This window comes from Phasianus colchicus, chromosome Z (assembly GCF_987193195.1).
Source record: "Phasianus colchicus chromosome Z, bPhaCol1.hap1.1, whole genome shotgun sequence".
Lineage (NCBI taxonomy): Eukaryota > Metazoa > Chordata > Aves > Galliformes > Phasianidae > Phasianus > Phasianus colchicus.
Window position 1 is genome coordinate 91,709,439 of NC_143476.1, and position 14,763 is coordinate 91,724,201.

At 47.2% G+C, this 14,763-nt stretch overlaps 1 protein-coding gene across 1 annotated transcript; it reads left to right on the plus strand.

Moving 5' to 3' along the window:
• Nucleotides 1-432: 432 nt before the first annotated feature.
• Nucleotides 433-5,113, plus strand: ST8SIA3 (ST8 alpha-N-acetyl-neuraminide alpha-2,8-sialyltransferase 3). The gene is made up of 4 exons (XM_031609222.2): nt 433-958; nt 1,464-1,586; nt 3,269-3,826; nt 4,506-5,113. Exons 1-4 carry the CDS (start codon nt 450-452, stop codon nt 4,786-4,788), a joined length of 1,473 nt encoding a protein of 490 aa, XP_031465082.2. The 5' UTR covers nt 433-449; the 3' UTR covers nt 4,789-5,113.
• Nucleotides 5,114-14,763: the final 9,650 nt, after the last annotated feature.

Here is a 14,763-nt window from a genome sequence, read left to right on the forward strand (position 1 = left end):
AAGAGGCATTGCTCAGATTACGGAAGTCAGGCTCTCTTAGAGTTCACATGAAAGTCGCTGTGAGATTTACGAGGCAGTTTAATTGCAGCTAGGGCTCTTTGGGTAGCATCATGGCCTAAGCACCATGTTTTTACACAACAAGGGGTCTGTGAGGGGGTCTGCCATCACCAAAAACAGGCTGTGACACAGGAAAAAGCCCCATGGCAGCGCTCAGACCCTCCCACCACAGGGACACCACGGGGCTGAGGGCACCGTAATGCCCCCAGGTGCCATCACCCACCACCCATTACCCGTCCACCACTGATCACTCATAGCCCATAGCAAGGAATGGGAACCCAGATGAGGTCTGCAGATCATGCTGAGATGTAGAGATAAATGGGGTGCCGAGCCCCGCCTGCGGGGGGTCCCTGGGACTGTCTGGGGACACTGCGAGGAACCCCAGGACCGCCATGGGGTTGCAAACTGAGGCCGTTGGGAAGGAAGCTGGGACAGGGAAAGGCGAACCGGGGGACGTCCCCGGGGCTGCCGGGCGTGCGCCGTGCCTGTCGGGGGGGTGCTCGTCGGCGCTGCCTGGGCCGCCGGGGCCGGGACACGGAGAGGGGGGGGGGCGGCTGCCGGCTGCCATTTCAGCGCGCCGCCGCCCGCTCCCTCCATTTTCTTGCCGGCTGCCGGCGGTGCCGGCCCCGTCCCCGTCCCCGCCGCCTCCGCGCCCGCCACCCCCGCATGCATCCCCGCGGCAGCCCCGCCGCACACGCCCAGCCGCGGGGCCGCCTCCCGGCATGAGGAGCTGCAAGATGGTGCGGGTGGCCAGCGTGCTGGGGCTGGTGATGCTCAGCATCGCACTGCTGATCCTCTCTCTCATCAGCTACGTCTCGCTCAAGAAGGACAACATCTTCGGCGCGCCCCGCGCCGCCGGCCCGGGGGGGCCCCGCATGTACATGTTCCACGCGGGATTCAGGTGAGGGCGCGGCTCCGGATGGCCGCCACGGCCCGGCACGGCGCGGGGGCAGGGGGCCGCCCCCACCCTCTCGTGGACTGGCACTGGGGAAGCCCGAAAGCGCTCGGTGGGAAGGCCCCCGGAAGGCCCCGCGGCCCCGGCGACGGCTTCTCTGTCACCGCGCTGCCCCCAGCACTCGGCCTGCGGGAAGCGGGCGGCCCCGGGACCGCGGGACCCCCGGGCCGGGCGTGAGAACCTCGGTGCTTAGGGACTGTTGTAGAGTGGGCACGGCACGGCACGGCTCGTCACGGCTTGGCTCAGCCCTGCGTGGCTCAGCGCAACCCGGTTCGGCTCGGCTCCGCCCGGCCCGGCTCGGCTCAGCCCGGCCCGCGGGGAGCGGCGCGGCTCCGCCGGCGCTGTCCGTGGTGCTGACGCCGGTCGGATTCGGCTGGAGACGGCGCGCGGCCTGTGTGTGTCCGTGTTTGTGTGTCCCCGTGTCCATGTGAGTCTGTGCGCACACCTTTAGGTCCCAATTCGCGCTGAAGTTCCTCGACCCCTCGTTCGTCCCCATTACAAATTCGCTGGGCCAAGAGCTACAAGAGAAGCCCTCCAAGTGGGTGTTCAACCGGACAGCGTTCGCACAGCAGAGGTGAGTGTGCAGCTCGTCCCACTTGTCCCCCTGTCATCTTCCCTAGTGTTGCCCCCTCCCCCTGAACATTTGAGAAAATACAATCAGGGACTGCTAAATACTCTGGATTCTGAGTAATTTGCCAACAGTGAGAGACAAAGGCTGAATCAGAGCATTTCCCAAGATGGTTACAGCTATCTTGGAAGAATTGATTAATTCTGAGCAGGACACCAAGCTACAGCACACATCCTTTTACCAAACGGAACGTGACCCAGTTTCTCAGAGCGCAAGAGAAATTGTCATTTCTTCAAGATAAATAGCTGGTTGCTTAAAACTCAAAATGAATCAGACTGTAGCAGCCATGAAGTGCTATGTGTATCGAGGGCAAAACATGTCCAGCAATTCTGACCAAGTACAATGTGGCTTCCAGCTTCACTCTGGCTGTGGATTGGGCAGAAGGCACTTCAGTGGGGCCACTAAGAGCCCAGGCTCCCCTGAGATGCCTTCACTGCACGTTGACTTCTGTTTTCTGTTCACAGGTTCATGGCCACATTGCATTGTGGCAATGCAAAGACTTTCATGTTTCCTTAAGCTTCCTCAAAGCTTTATGTGAAACAAGATGGATTTTTATTTTCTTCTCTACGATGTGATGTCTGCCCAGCCTCTTTTATTTAATGGCTTTACTGCAGTATGTTTATATACAGCAGTGAAGTTGTAAAAGAAACAGAAATCCTTTAGCCATTTAAGATGACTACAGTCATCTTGGACAACAACATCTTGGTTTTGTATTGATGAATGCTTGTCATTTTAGAGAGTGCATTATGTCTCTGCCCACATGTCCCATTTGAGGAGCCCATCAGCAGTTGCAAGCCATCAAGATAAGATGGTACCTTGCCTGCACCATCCTTTCCTTGGGATGGCCCTGGCTGGTGCAACAGTGGCCACTCATCAGTATGGACTCATTCCTGGCACCACCACCTCATCCTTAATAAATAACTAAGTGTCACCCTGCTGTTGATATGAGCTAATGCCTCAGGATCTGCTGCTGCATTTGTCTGTCATCCATAACCCATAATTAGGGGACCCAATGGGACTCCATTAATGCTTAGATACTAGAGGATGTGAGCTGGAAGAAAGGTTGTTTTCCATAAACATGAGCAAATAAAGTGGTATTGGTTTTCTAATTTTATGCTCTGCTGGGGAAATTCCTGAGCAAGGTTAGTTCTGCTTGTTTTTTTGTTTTTTTTTAAGTATTCCGAATAACCTTTGCAAAAATGTCGGCATGTTTGCTCTAATAAGACATTAAGAGCTTATGTTTACCTAAAGGGAGACAGTGACTGTCACTTGTTCCATGACTAAAAGCTTCCTGATGAACACAGAAGGAATATTTGCATTTAAGATATCAGCTACATTACTGTTAATTCAGTGAGATATTCTGGACTTCTTGGTTTTGCTTCAGATATCTCATAGCAAACACAATGTCCATCATTACCATACATCCATGGTCCAGTACTGAGAGATCCCTCATTGCTCTCTGTTTATATTGATTTTAATTCTATTGCACTGCACTGCTCAGTAAACTGCTATCTAACATTTTAGAAAGGAAAACTTAAGTCTATCTGGAAACAAATCTCTGTAACACAAAGGGGAAAATACAACTCAATGTTTTCTTTTTTTTCTTTTCTTTTTCTATTTTGTTTTAGACAAGAAATCCTTCAGCATGTCGATGTCATAAAAAATTTTTCTTTGACCAAGAATAGTGTTCGGATTGGACAGCTGATGCATTATGATTATTCCAGCCATAAGTATGTTTTTTCCATAAGCAATAACTTCAGATCACTGCTTCCAGATGTGTCACCGATCTTGAATAAACATTACAACGTTTGTGCCGTGGTTGGAAACAGTGGAATCCTGACGGGGAGTCAGTGTGGGCAAGAAATAGATAAGTCTGATTTCGTTTTTCGCTGCAATTTTGCTCCAACTGAGGCATTCCAAAAAGATGTTGGAAGGAAAACCAATCTCACAACCTTCAATCCCAGCATCCTGGAGAAGTATTACAACAATCTCTTGACCATTCAGGATCGCAACAACTTCTTTCTGAGCTTAAAAAAGCTTGATGGGGCGATTCTTTGGATCCCTGCTTTCTTCTTCCACACATCAGCAACGGTCACTAGAACACTGGTTGACTTCTTTGTTGAGCATCGAGGCCAACTAAAGGTCCAGTTGGCTTGGCCAGGAAATATAATGCAGCATGTTAACAGGTGTGTATTTTTCTCTCGCATTTAGCTTGTCAAAATACATATTTCTCCCTATGTGAACACAATGGTTTTTATTTTCCTAATCTTGCCTTAACTGAAAGGCACTCCCTGGCCAGTCAGGACCTGGCACTGTTTGCTTTCAGAGCCCACGCAGTTCTGTCATTGCTTCAGTAAGCACTCCAGGGTCTGTGCCGTCATGGGACTGTTCAACTGTTCCCACAGTGGCTTCCGCAGAGGCAGAAGGAGTGTGGAGGAGTTGAATGAGATTCTACATAAGAAAAGAACCACTTACAGAAGAACTTGCTCTCAGCTAGCAAATAGGGTGCCAGCAGACATCTGCAGAGTGATCTAGGCAAATCTATTGCAATTCGTGTACGGATAATGTCGCCACCTCTTTAGAAAATACACATCACCAGGGATTTGCTTTTCTAGATAAGGCACTGTTTTTCCAGATGAAAAACCAAAGCAGACCTTGAAAGAGAATGTTGATGCATTTCTCTTCTTTACAGACTGACCCGAACAGCAGTACTTACCTTACTCCAGTTATCAGCTGTGAACACTGATCCTCTCCATGCTGTAGCATTTTTGGTGGTCTCCATGCAGTAATCATATTTTTTCTTACAACAGGCCCACGATGTTACTTGTATCCTATACTAATTTGCCTTTGTTTTTTTTTTCACAGATACTGGAAAAACAAACACTTGTCACCCAAGCGGCTGAGCACAGGTATTCTCATGTATACCCTTGCTTCTGCCATATGTGAAGAGATTCACTTGTATGGATTCTGGCCCTTCGGGTTTGATCCCAACACAAGGGAGGACCTCCCGTACCACTACTATGACAAGAAAGGAACCAAGTTCACCACCAAGTGGCAGGAGTCCCACCAGCTGCCTGCAGAGTTCCAGCTGCTCTACAGGATGCACGGTGAAGGACTGGCCAAACTGACCTTGTCGCATTGTGCCTAAGAACCTAAATCTTGAAGTGCCAAATGATTGTCTAAAAAAGTGCCCAAATCTGAGTTAAATGCTCTTCAGATACAATTCTAAAAAAAAAAAAAAAAAAAATCCACCCTAAAATATTTTCCATAGTATGCAGATGCTTTTCAATCACCCTTGCCACTGTTCATCAAAGGGTCTTAGCACATTTAGCAATGCAGAAAATGCAGAAGCACTTATTAAATTCTGTGGATGCTAATCATGCAGCAGCACAGTGAAGCTGAAATATTTTGCTTTTATATATATATGCTATGATATACATTTTGAAATCTTTTCATACTTCAGCATCCCACTACATGCCTATAAACATCTTATTTCGATTGTTCCTTTCAGATTAGGATTAGGAACTCTGCTTTCATAAGGCATTGCTTTTCTCGTACATGTTGCTGTGAGTAGCTCAGCATACATGGATTTGCCGTGGCCAATTGGTAGAGCCACCCCGAGCCCCAGCTCATTGTCATTTACAAGTTCCTCAGTGTGGAACTCCATTTCCACTGCTTGCTTAATTTCGTATTTACTGAATTTTACATTTTTTTAAGACCAACAATGGAGAAGGTCAAAATATGGCTTGTACCTGGCTTCCCCATCCCTCTGTGTGTGTCAGTGCTGTATGCAGCGGGGACGTGAGTGATTCCCAGTACAGGAAAATGTCCCCCCACCAGCCGTAGGGGGAGATGGAGAGAGGTCAGGGCAGCCCAGTTTCTGAGAAACGGCCTTGAGAGGGAAGTAAGGACAGTGGGAATGTGGAAAGCAAGAGATATGATTTCCAGGGTCCTGGTTTACATCACCAAGTTCATGGTCAGACAGCTGAATAGGTGGTCTCGTGTTCTGGTCAAGAACAGACATTTGGGGAGATGGAGCTTTCTAGATACCTTTGAAGGTCAGGCTGGTTGCAGAAAGGACAAATTGTAGGGTTTCTTGTGTTTGAAAATCTTGGCCATGTTGTCTCAGGATAAAGGAGTCTGTAAAGCAACTGTTTTTTCTTATTAAAAGGAGTATGCTTCAAAGTATTTTAACATTTTTATATTATTCTGTATGATGCCGAGAACTGACTATACAGGGAAAGATGATGCAAAAGGCAATTCCTTAACAGTGCACATTTTAGTGCACAGCACCCACGCTTTGGGGGATAAGTGACTGCACCTGGCACGCGACCAAATCAGGTGTATTCCAGCAGGGAGGGAAACCTCACCCCTCTGCACTGCCTGTAAATATGAGATTTTTAAAGCCATTTTGAACATGCCCTGTACTTCTTTGTTTTGTTTATTTTCTGGCTTTCACATTGGCATCGGAGCTACGAAGGGGCTCGGATGCTCTCTGGCACCTCCAGCCTGGCGCCCACACCTTCAGGCACGCTGTTCAGGATGCTGATGGCTGCAAAGTTCCCTTCCCAGAGCACAGTCCCACATGAGACCTCGGGCACCTCTGGTTTGCCCCACTGCCTGCGCTCGTCACTGCTCGTACAGCAGAGCATGACTTGTGGCAAACGTCCTCATGGAGACATCGCTGTGCAGCAATGCTAGTGCTGTGCCATGTGCTTTATTACTAATATTGCAGTTCGTTATCTGTGTTCTAGCAGCAGAGGAGCAGGGGCAGGGAGCACCCATCCCTGCCAGACACCGTTCCCTGGGTGCCGGAACACACCCAAAAGCAGAAACTGCACGGGGAAGGGAAGGTTCTGTGCCAGTTGTTAATGATGTACAGTGATTAATCATTTCCAGTGCAATTTGCCGTTAAACTGTACTGTAGATGCATGCTGGCTAAGCCCCAGGTTGCTTTGCAGTTTATGGCTGTGTGCAGAAGGGAGTCATGGGGACAGAGGAACCGTGGTCTGAGATGCAGCATGGGGCCCCTTCTTAATGGCAGGTGTTTTCGTTAAAAGGCGGGCTATCAATTTTATGTAGGGAGTGATCATCTCTATTAGCAAATTATAGAAATATGGACAATTATCATTCTATTTGCTTGAATGTGGATGCTGATGCACTCTGTACAGTTTTTTGGCTCTGAGTGGCGCTTGGCTGCTGTGTGTTGTTTACATGGCACAACAACTTTAGTGTAGACGTAAGGGTGTCCGTCCGTCTGTCTGTCCTGACAGCACTTATCTTCTGTCCATTCAAAATGACTGCTCTAGAGCACCCGTGTTGGAAGATAATCATTAAAAATTACATGCTGAAACCAAAAATTGCTCCAAGATTGGTCTTCAATTTTCCTTTCTTTCTTTTTCTTTTTTTTTTTTTTAAAGTAAACGTCCTCCCTAATCTCAATAAGGCTAGGAAGGCTAGCTCGTGAATCTGTGTTCTCCTGGTGGTGCTGTCCACAGCCATTTTTCTTGGGGATTGAGCTGGATCGAGGGGCCTATGGGAAGGCTGGAGAGGGACTTTTTGCAAGGGCAGGTAGTGATAGGACAAGGGGAAATGGCTTTAGATTGGAGGACGGTAGATTTAGGCTAGATATTAGGAAGAAATTCTTTACTGTGAAGGTGGTGAGACACTGGAACAGGTTGCCCAATGAGGTTGTGAATGCCCCATCCCTGGAAACGCTCAAGGCCAGGCTGGATGGGGCTGTGAGCAACCTGGTGTGGTAGGAGGTGTCTCTGCTTACAGCAGGGGATTGGAACTAGGTGATATTAAAAGTCACTTCCAACACAAACCATTCTATGATTCTGTGATTCTACGACTCCTTCCAACCCCTGTGATTCTGTGATTCTCTGTTGAGATCAGTGAAGTTGCATGGGCTCCAGCATGCATGGCTGCACCACCGAGTGCACCTACATTGTTGAGAACACCAGAATGGGAAGCTCTTACATGCGTGGGCTTTGCTCCACCTCCTTCACTTGGGCAAATGGGGCAGCCCTGTAGATTGCTGCCAATCTTGTTGTGTTGCAAGGCCCAAGGCAGAGGAGTGTGGGGGCAGTCTTGGGGCTCTGCTCCCAGGGCAGAGGGATTAATGCCAGTCCCAAGGCATGGCCATCGCCACTGAGCTGCATAGAAGCGCAGGGTGTGGAGAAGGAAGCATGGAAACGGCTGCAAATATTTGGAAATGGGAACACAGAAAAATTATTGACAAAGGGCCATATTATATCATTGATTTTTAAGCAAAACTCCCCATTGATTTTTTAGAACCACATTGAACATTTCAGAATCATTGATTTTAATGGGGAGTTCTGCCCCGAAATCAATGGCACAATACAGCCCAAAGTAAATTGCTTCTTAGTATCAATATTTTTTGTCAGAGCTGTTGCAATGTGGAAAACCATCTTTAAAATATGCATCCTTTGTTTCTGCCTGTTTTCTTAGATCTCTTTGAATTCTGCTTTTCTCTGGAGTCTGAAGGGGAAGGGCAGTTGTGCTGGACAGACTTCATTCCCAAGCCCCGCTCCCAGGCTGTGATCTGTGCAGACCCCCAGGCTGGGGTCTCAGTGCTTTGCCTGGTGTCCCTCAGCCCCTAGGAGCCATCCTGACTGTGCTGCTGGAGGTGAGGTGCTGGCACCTGCATCCAGGAGGAGGTGGGTTGGGTTGGGTTGTGTCTCAGAGAGATGAGAACCCAAAGTTGCAGACAAAAAAAAGGAATGAAAAACAGATGCTCCTTGAATCAGTGTCTTTTCAGGGTAGGAAATAGTGTTTGTCTTAAATAAGAAAGCGTGCTCCTGCCCAGCAGCCTGGCTCTCTGCTGCAGGAGCTGCCAGATGCAGCCCTGGTGTTTAGGACAGCAAATCCCCTCTGCATTTGCTAGCATGTTGGCTAGACTCTTCCTTTCCTTTTGCTTGGTCCAAAACCTTCCCGTCGCTCTCTATCTAAATGAATTCCTGATGGTTCAGGGAAAATACTCACTATTATTGCTGAATGTCTAGACAAACAAATATAGCTAAATGAAAGCACACGTAACGCAGCGTGATCAATACTTGCAAGTACAGAACCTTTCAGTTTACAAAGTCAGGAGGAGCTCTGGGCAAAGGGCTCCTGGTGGCAGCCGTGGTGTGATGGCACCATGGGGATGTGGGGATATGGTGGTGGTGGTGCTGGAACGGGGCCATCAAGCAGAGAATGGAAAGAGGAGGTGTACATAAAATGGGGATAGGTGTGCTACCTTTCCTTCTCTTTACATCCTTGTTTGGTACTTTATTTGCTTGCATCTATTCAGTGAATGGTAGTAGGATACATTAAGAAAAACACAGATGTTTTGGCTTCCGGTTTGAATTGTGGAGTATACCAAAAAGTATTTGTGAAATATGACTAACTGTGAATGGAGGTTGCAAAAACAAACCATTTAGAAAGCAGGTTTTCTGTAAATGAATGTGTCTTTATTCCAATGGCTATACAGTTCAATGCCTGATGGAGTTGTTTTCAATAAAAAGATAAATACTAAAAAAAAAAAAAAGAAAAAAAAAGAAAAAAAAATGCCATAATTGTAATAAAGGGTTCGTTATTTAATGGCCATACTGAAAGCATTACTTATTTTTAAAAAGGCTGGTGTTGATAAAAGGCCAGAGTAGTGTCTCAGGTGAACGGCATGCAAGGCTGCACACGCTGTGAAATGTGTCCCGAGCAGAATCACTGCTTGGCCCTGCTCCCCTCGGGTCCCTGTTGGCCTCAGGGCAACCAGAATGGGGCCAGCTTTGTCCCAGAGGGGTGGATGTGGCCTGCACAGTGCGTGGTGCATGTAAATACGTTGTCACATTTGCAAGCAAGGAGCCTGGTTCTTGTTGTAACGGAGTGCCGCATCGTGACCATCATTTGTGGAGAAATAAACGCAATGATTCATTCTGAATCTTTCAGCAATGTTATTGTTTGGTGTGAATGTGCCTGCAACATTGACTCGTGCCAAAACACGATATTGAATGCATTGTTTTTAAATAAAATATTTTATTGTGCATTGAAAGTCTGTAAAACTCAACTGCATCCACTTCTTTCTTTCGCGTTTTCTTAACCACACGCTGTCAATAGTAATTAATGGCCTGAACTGGAAGGTTTTTCCATGCTGTAGGCACACTCTGCAGAGCAGCAGATTGTCATTTTAATCAAGAAGCGTTCCATATTGCACAGGGTATACTGAAGCTGGAAACAGGCTCAGTCAAACTTCATGGTAGTGTGCCGCGAACACTCAATGCCAGCAGGATGTGGCCCCAGCTCTGCGCAGCCCTGGTGCTCTGTATGCAATGGGTCAGCCTGTGGGCAGCCCCCAGAGGTGGAGATTGATCTCAGAATTGAGGTTGGTATCCTCTCCAGTCCCCTGCACCTGATGCTCAGTGAATGGAACTTGTTTGCTGTCTCAGCCACGTGCCTGCCGTGCACATCTCCAAGATCTTTTCTATTCAAGACTGAATCCCTGGTTCAGTGATGTCCATTGCACTGTCCTGTGGATCTAGTCCAGCACTGGCACAGCTGGCCAGAGAGGTGGTGGAGTCCCCATCCCTGAGAGAGTTCCATAACCATGGGGATGTGACTTTTAGGGACACAGTCAGTGGATATGGTGGGGTGATCTGGGGTTGGGCTTGGGGATCTTGGAGGTCTTTTTCAACCTTAATGGTTCTATGATTAATAGAATAGGCTCCTCAGGGATGTGGTTGAGTCATCATCCCTGGATGTGTTTAAAAACCATTTGGATGTGGTGCTCAGGGACACGATTTAGCAGAGGGTTGTTACAGTTAGGGTAGTATAGTTAAGGTCATGACTGGACTCGATGATCTTTAAGGTCTTTTCCAACCTGAGCAATTCTATGATTCTATGATTAAACAAAGGCTTCACTGGAAAACTCCTTCAGAAGTGTTGCCAAAGGTCTTGTTTGCTGCTCCCTGTATTTCATTGTACCCTGCGACCACCTTGATCTGATGGATCAAATTCTGCACAGCTGTAAAATATTGGGAGCCATGCAGCATGTAAATCAGCACAGAGCTTGGCTCAGGGCAGTTGTTTATTAAAGTGATGCACGCCCAACAACATCTCACAGCCGCTCCCGTTACCTGCAGCACCCTGGCAGGGAAGCACAGAGTCTCTTTATCTGGAGATATTCAAACCCTTCTGGATGCTTACTTGTGCGCAACCTGCTGTAGGGAACCTGCTCAAGGGGAGTGTTTGTCTGGTGGAGCTCCAGAGGTCTCTTCCAACCCCTGAGGTTCTGTGATTCCATGGCAGCCCTTAGAGCTGTCATTTTGCTGTGTCAGAGCCAATCGATCATTTCTACTCTCTTTCTGCATGGTGGCCAGTTTGCAGGCTGAGAGAGGATGCACTGCTTGCCTCAGCCTGCATGTCCCATATCAACTCTTCTGTGGGCTTTTTGATGCTCAGCACTACACAGCCCCAGCTGGAAGCAGCCCCACCACCTCCTGTTCAAGATTCTTCTCCCTCTAACCACTATTGGAACCCAAGCAGTTACCAAATCAAGCTATTGTTCCAGTGTTTCTGGTCTGGCAATATTTGCTAGGGGCTATTTTTTGGCTTACCAAACTCAAAACTTATAAAAACTGATAATTAAATTGCTCGCTTGTACATCTAAAAATTCCAAGCCAGTTCCCAGCAATTTTCCATAAAAGTGCATCTGCAAAAACTAGTAATTAGCTGCCACATAACCTAGTTCCCTCACAGCTAACTCAGTGCCTGTTCCACAGTACATTTTGCATTGCTTTGTTCAGTCTGGTTTCAAACATGTTTGCTCATAACTCCTGCCACCTTTACAAACCATTGCATGCACAGTTTTTCTCACTGTTGATGCCATGACCCACACTGGGCTTAACAGGCACTGTGCACCTCGTGACCTCTTCATTTGGGATAGCTTTTTCTTTATTTGTTCTGATGCAAAAATTGCTCTTAGGAGTTTTCCACAGAGCACAAATACAATGCAGATTCTCAGTCAGGTGTTTCCTCCTGCAGCACCAAATCGTACTTCAGTCCTGGAGGGTTCATTGTCATGGGAGCTCTGTGTGGATGTTTCCAGATCAAGGCTAGGAGTTTGTTACTATCTTTAAAAAAATACTGCAGGATATAATGCTCAGCGTGATTTAACCAGAAAATCATCTCCTGTCCATGCTGCTGACACACTCCCTGTCGCTGACTTCTGAACACACAAGTTTTTCAGTGCATTTGCCCCTGAAATGCTCATGGAAGAGGTTGGTTCCCACAACTTGCTGACAGGGGCTGTGCCTGAAGCCCTCTGCTGGGTTTCTCCTTGCAGCATCCCTCGTCGTGGTGTTCCCACCCTCACTGACCCCACACAGCCAGCCCTGCCTGCTCTCACTGCACCAGCGTCACCATTTCCCAACACTTCCCACAAACCAAACAGTGTGGGGTGCCCCCCTCCTCCCAAGATAAATATTGCAGACTGGAGCCAGCTTTAATCTTTAACCACCGCCCTGGCAGCCAAGTGTGCCATCAGCTGCACCGTAGCCAGCTCTGCTGCTCCCTGTGTGCCCCATCTCCAAGCCCTGCAGAGCAGGAATTCAAACACCCCCAGCTCTGCCCCCAGTCCACCTCACTCCATCTTGGCTTCTTGAATTTTTCCAGATGTAAACAGGCTTCAGGGGACCCCTTCCAAGGGTGGCTCACTCTTGGGATTTCCTTCTCCATAACTCAATTCCTGGTGTAGTGATGGGAGAAGAGAAATCTGTCTCTCCATATCTCCAGGTCCCCTGGAGGTCAAGGAAGACTCCCTGTGGGCCATGAGCTGCAGTGCTGGAGCTCATCAACCGACAGCCCTGAACCATTTTTTTATTTGTCTGCTTGCATGGGATTCAGCTTCCTTAGACCCATTTTATCCTCTAAGCACCCCCCTGAAGAACTCTAGGGGAAACCAGTCCCGTATTATCGGGCTTGCCTTTTACTGCTAGGAGACTGAAATCGTGTCCAGGAGAAGAAAAATCACAAAGAAGGCTGGTTCTGCTTCTTAAGAGCAAAAGTCAGTGCCTGGGCAGTATGTGCAGCAAAGCAAACTCTTGTTTTGTATCCCCTCCCAGAGCAGCATCCAACTGCACTGGCGTCACTGGCTGTGCAGCTGCTGGCGTCACCAGGGCTGGAGCCATTCCCCTGCCCTCTGCAGAGCAGAAAGGGCTTGTGAAAGCCAAAAGAAAACACTTCCAATATGTGCTTAAAAGCAGGTGGCAATTACTGGTGCCATCCTTGGTCTGCTCTCACTGTTTTATTGGTGAGCCCACCACCGTGCCACATCCCATGTTTCGGTGGGGACATCCTTGACCACCCCAGTACACAAAGCAGTGCTGTCCATATGTTTTTTTTATTATTATTTGTTTGTTGTTTTTTGCTTTTTTTTTTTTTAATTGTAGGAGAGAAAACTTTGCAGCACTTTAAGCAAATAAAGTGTGCTAAAGCCAGTCAAAATGCACCAGCAACCAGTTCTTACAATGAGCAGGTGCTCAGTTCAGCTCAAGATGCTGAACCAACAAGTTTGGTTCTGTTACCCTCATCTTAAGGATGCGGGAGCCTTTGGGTCAGCCAGCTGTTGGGTCCCCAGGATCCAGTGACACATGCTCTCCTATAACTGTGACACAGCACTATGCAGCCCCCAGACTCAGGATTCCCACTGGATTACATGCCTATGCCCACATGCACAGATCCCACTAAAGGCTGAGCGTGCCTAAATCAATACCAATGTAGCATGGTGGCTTCTGAATGCAAATGGCTCTTCTGAAAGTAAACAGGATCAGACAGGTAAAATAGTGGCATTCATATTTTGCCCAAGGAAAAAACTTATATTTCATGTATGTTAGGAAGCATACTAGACTTTTGTAAACCCAGGGAGCTAAAATGGTGGCACCATACTGGCTTTTATTTCTTGTATTGACCACTCCTCACTGTATCCGTGCCTATGTTTGTATATACACACGTATGCAGCACAACTGAGAATGCAGAACATGCTCTGTGCATCCCTCCCCACACTGCTGTCCCCACTGGCAGGGGAAGAGGCAGTGAGCAATGACTGAAACACATCAAACCCCACATGAGTGGAGAATGCTTTTTTACTGTGCTAGTGACAAATGACTTGGGCAGGGGCTGGAGTGCATGCCTTCAGCACTAGCCCCTCTGGGAGAGGGAAAGGGAAAAGGGAAGGGGAAAGGAAAAAAGGGAAAAAAGGGAAAAAAGGGAAAAAGGGGGGGAAAAAGGAAAAAAAGGAAAAAAAGGAAAAAAAGGAAAAAAAGGGAAAAAGGGAAAAAGAGAAAAAGGGAAAGGGAACGGGAAAGGGAAAGGGAAAGGGAAAGGGAAAGGGAAAGGGAAAGGGAAAGGGAAAGGGAAAGGGAAAGGGAAAGGGAAAGGGAAAGGGAAAGGGAAAGGGAAAGAGAAAGAGAAAGAGAAAGAGAGAAAAAGAAAAAGAAAAAGAAAAAGAAAAAGAAAAAGAAAAAGAAAAAGAAAAAGAAAAAGAAAAAGAAAAAGAAAAAGAAAAAGAAAAAGAAAAAGAAAAAGAAAAAGAAAAAGAAAAAGAAAAAGAAAAAGAAAAAGAAAAAGAAAAAGAAAAAGAAAAAGAAAAAGAAAAAGAAAAAGAAAAAGAAAAAGAAAAAGAAAAAGGAAAAGAAAAAGGGAAAGGAACAGGAGCAGGAACAGGAAAAGGGAAAGGGAAAAGGAAAAGGAAAAGGAAAAGGAAAAGGAAAAGGAAAAGGAAAAGGAAAAGGAAAAGGAAAAGGAAAAGGAAAAGGAAAAGGAAAAGGAAAAGGAAAAGGAAAAGGAAAAGGAAAAGGAAAAGGAAAAGGAAAAAGATACCAGCACATCTGTAGTGCTGACTCCCACCCCACTGCCCCCATCTCTCCCTCTCTGCTCATTCACCACAGCACCTCCTCCTCTGGGGTTTGCCTTTGCTCTCTTCCCAAAATCAACCATAACTTTTGTCTTCCCCTGAAAGGACAAAAAGATTTCACGCATAACTTGCCCCAAACAAAGGCACCTCACGCCAGGGCTTTCTTTCTCTTCTTCCTTTTTTGTTTTCCACCACACACCAACAGCAGCA

Bases quoted from the DNA above. Each gene is read 5' to 3' on its own strand.
- ST8SIA3 (XM_031609222.2), top strand. From the start codon at position 450: ATGGGGTTGCAAACTGAGGCCGTTGGGAAGGAAGCTGGGACAGGGAAA. The intron at 959-1,463 runs GTGAGGGCGCGG...GCACACCTTTAG, and splicing joins ATGTTCCACGCGGGATTCAG to GTCCCAATTCGCGCTGAAGT. The intron at 3,827-4,505 runs GTGTGTATTTTT...TTTTTTTCACAG, and splicing joins ATAATGCAGCATGTTAACAG to ATACTGGAAAAACAAACACT.